The following is a 3285-nucleotide window of genomic DNA, read 5'->3' as shown; positions in this document are numbered from 1 at the left end:
CTGGAGAAATGGAACAGAGACCCCATAGTGATGGAAGACAGACAGTCATACCACTGGAGAAATGGAACAGAGACCCCATAGTGATGGAAGACAGACAGTCATACCACTGGAGAAATGGAACAGAGACCCCATAGTGATGGAGGGGAGACAGTCATACCACTGGAGAAATGGACCAGAGACCCCATAGTGATGGATGGAAGACAGACAGTCATACCACTGGAGAAATGGAACAGAGACCCCATAGTGATGGAAGACAGACAGTCATACCACTGGAGAAATGGAACAGAGACCCCATAGTGATGGAGGGAAGACAGTCATACCACTGGAGAAATGGAACAGAGACCCCATAGTGATGGAAGACAGACAGTCATACCACTGGAGAAATGGAACAGAGACCCCATAGTGATGGAAGACAGACAGTCATACCACTGGAGAAATGGAACAGAGACCCCATAGTGATGGATGGAAGACAGACAGTCATACCACTGGAGAAATGGAACAGAGACCCCATAGTGATGGATGGAACAGTGACCCCATAGTGATGGACGGGAGGCTGGCTGATCTACAGCTTGTAGCTTCCGCTTGTTTCAGCCATGTTGTTACAACCGTTCCAGAATGTTGTTTGTTTGTTTGTTTGTTTGTTGTCAGGACCTGCTTCAGGATGCCTATGATGTGGTGAAGAAAGAGATGGACTCTGCTTCAGACGACAGGTAGTTTCACATATTACATTACGCTGATTTAATTACACAGCTGTCAATACAGTAAGATGTCACCTGGAATCACCTGGAATGGTGTCCTTCAGTGTCGTCAAATATCAATCAATCAAATGTATTTATATAGCCCTTCGTACATCAGCTAATATCTCGAAGTGCTGTACAGAAACCCAGCCCTAAAACCCCAAACAGCAAGCAATGCAGGTGTAGAAGCACGGTGGCTAGGAAAAAACCCCTAGAAAGGCCAAAACCTAGGAAGAAACCTAGAGAGGAACCAGGCTATGAGGGGTGGCCAGTCCTCTTCTGGCTGTGCCGGGTGGAGATTATAACAGAACATGGCCAAGATGTTCAAATGTTCATAGATGACCAGCATGGTCAAATAATAATAATCACAGTAGTTGTAGAGGGTGCAGCAAGTCAGCAACTCAGAAGTAAATGTCAGTTGGCTTTTCATAGCCGATCATTCAGAGTATCTCTACCGCTCCTGCTGTCTCTAGAGAGTTGAAAACAGCAGGTCCGTGACAAGGTAGCACGTCCGGTGAACAGGTCAGGGTTCCATAGCCGCAGGCAGAACAGTTGAAACTGGAGCAGCAGCACGGCCAGGTGGACTGGGGACAGCAAGGAGTCATCATGCCAGGTAGTCCTGACGCATGGTCCTAGGGCTCAGGTCCTCCGAGAGAGAGAAGGAGAGAATTAGAGAGAGCATACTTAAATTCACACAGGACACTGGATAAGACAGGAGAAGTACTCCAGATATATCAGACTGACCCTAGCCCCCCGACACATAAACTACTGCAGCATAAATACTGGAGGCTGAGACAGGAGGGGTCAGGAGACACTTTGGCCCCATCCGATGATACCCCCGGACAGGGCCAAACAGGCAGGATATAACCCCACCCACTTTGCCAAAGCACAGCCCCCACACCACTAGAGGGATATCTTCAACCACCAACTTACCATCCTGAGACAAGGCCGAGTATAACCCACAAAGATCACCGCCACGGCACAACCCAAGGGGGGGGGGGGCAACCCAGACAGGAAGACCACATCAGTGACTCAACCCACTCAAGTGACGCACCCCTCCCAGGGACGGCATGAAAGAGCACCAGTAAGCCAGTGACTTAGCCCCTGTAATAGGGTTAGAGGCAGAGAATCCCAGTGGAGAGAGGGGAACCGGCCAGCCAGAGACAGCAAGGGCGGTTCGTTGCTCCAGAGCCTTTCCGTTCACCTTCACACTCCTGGGCCAGACTACATTCAATCATATGACCTACTGAAGAGATGAGTCTTCAGTAAAGACTTAAAGGTTGAGACCGAGTCTGCGTCTCTCACATGGGTAGGCAGACCATTCCATAAAAATGGAGATCTATAGGAGAAAGCCCTGCCTCCAGCTGTTTGCTTAGAAATTCTAGGGACAATTAGGAGGCCTGCGTCTTGTGACCGTAGCGCACGTGTAGGTATGTACGGCAGGACCAACTCGGAAAGATAGGTAGGAGCAAGCCCATGTAACGCTTTGTAGGTTAACAGTAAAACCTTGAAATCAGCCCTTGCCTTAACAGGAAGCCAGTGTAGAGAGGCTAGCACTGGAGTAATATGATCAACTTTTTTGGTTGTAGTCAGGATTCTAGCAGCCGTATTTAGCACTAACTGAAGTTTATTTAGTGCTTTATCCGGGTAGCCGGAAAGTAGAGCATTGCAGTAGTCTAACCTAGAAGTAACAAAAGCATGGATACATTTTTCTGCATCATTTTTGGACAGAAAATTTCTGATTTTTGCAATGTTACGTAGATGGAAAAAAATCTGTACTTGAAACAGTCTTGATATGTTCGTCAAAAGAGAGATCAGGGTCCAGAGTAACGCCGAGGTCCTTCACAGTTTTATTTGAGACGACTTTACAACCATCAAGATGAATTGTCAGATTCAACAGACGATCTCTTTGTTTTCTTGGGACCTAGAACTATCATCTCTGTTTTGTCCGAGTTTAAAAGTAGAAAGTTTGCCGCCATCCACTTCATAATGTCTGAAACACAGGCTTCCAGGGAGGGACATTTTGGGTCTTCATCATGTTTCATCGAAATGTACAGCTGTGTGTCATCCGCATAGCAGTGAAAGTTAACATTATGCTTTCGAATAACATCCCCAAGAGGTAAAATATATAGTGAAAACAATAGTGGTCCTAAAACGGATCCTTGAGGAACACCGAAATGTACAGTTGATTTGTCAGAGGACAAACCATTCACAGAGACAAACTGATATCTTTCCGACAGGTAAGATCTAAACCAGGCCAGAACTTGTCCGTGTAGACCAATTTGGGTTTCCAATCTCTCCAGAAGAATGTGGTGATCGATGGTATCAAAAGCAGCACGAGGACAGATGCAGAGCCTCGGTCTGACGCCATTAAAAGGTCATTTACCACCTTCAACAGTGCAGTCTCAATGCTACGATGGGGTCTAAAACCAGACTGAAGCATTTCGTATACATTGTTTGTCTTCAGGAAGGCAGTGAGTTGCCGCGCAACAGGTTTTTCTAAGTGTTTTGAGAGGAATGGAAGATTCGAAACAGACCTCTGACTCCC

At 46.8% G+C, this 3285-nt stretch overlaps 1 protein-coding gene across 1 annotated transcript in view; it reads left to right on the top strand.

Annotated features, from left to right (window-relative positions):
* Window positions 1-410: 410 nt before the first annotated feature.
* The window catches only part of LOC129838681 (stimulated by retinoic acid gene 8 protein homolog), a 10018-nt gene continuing 7143 nt past the window's right edge, over window positions 411-3285 (top strand). Inside the window, exon 1 of the mRNA XM_055905809.1 lies at window positions 411-710. Within this exon, the coding sequence (XP_055761784.1) occupies window positions 616-710 (95 nt within the window). The 5' untranslated portion in view covers window positions 411-615. The remainder of the gene's footprint in view (window positions 711-3285) is intronic.

Source organism: Salvelinus fontinalis, chromosome 39, assembly GCF_029448725.1.
Source record: "Salvelinus fontinalis isolate EN_2023a chromosome 39, ASM2944872v1, whole genome shotgun sequence".
NCBI lineage: Eukaryota > Metazoa > Chordata > Actinopteri > Salmoniformes > Salmonidae > Salvelinus > Salvelinus fontinalis.
This window is presented reverse-complemented; position numbering and strand designations above follow the sequence as displayed.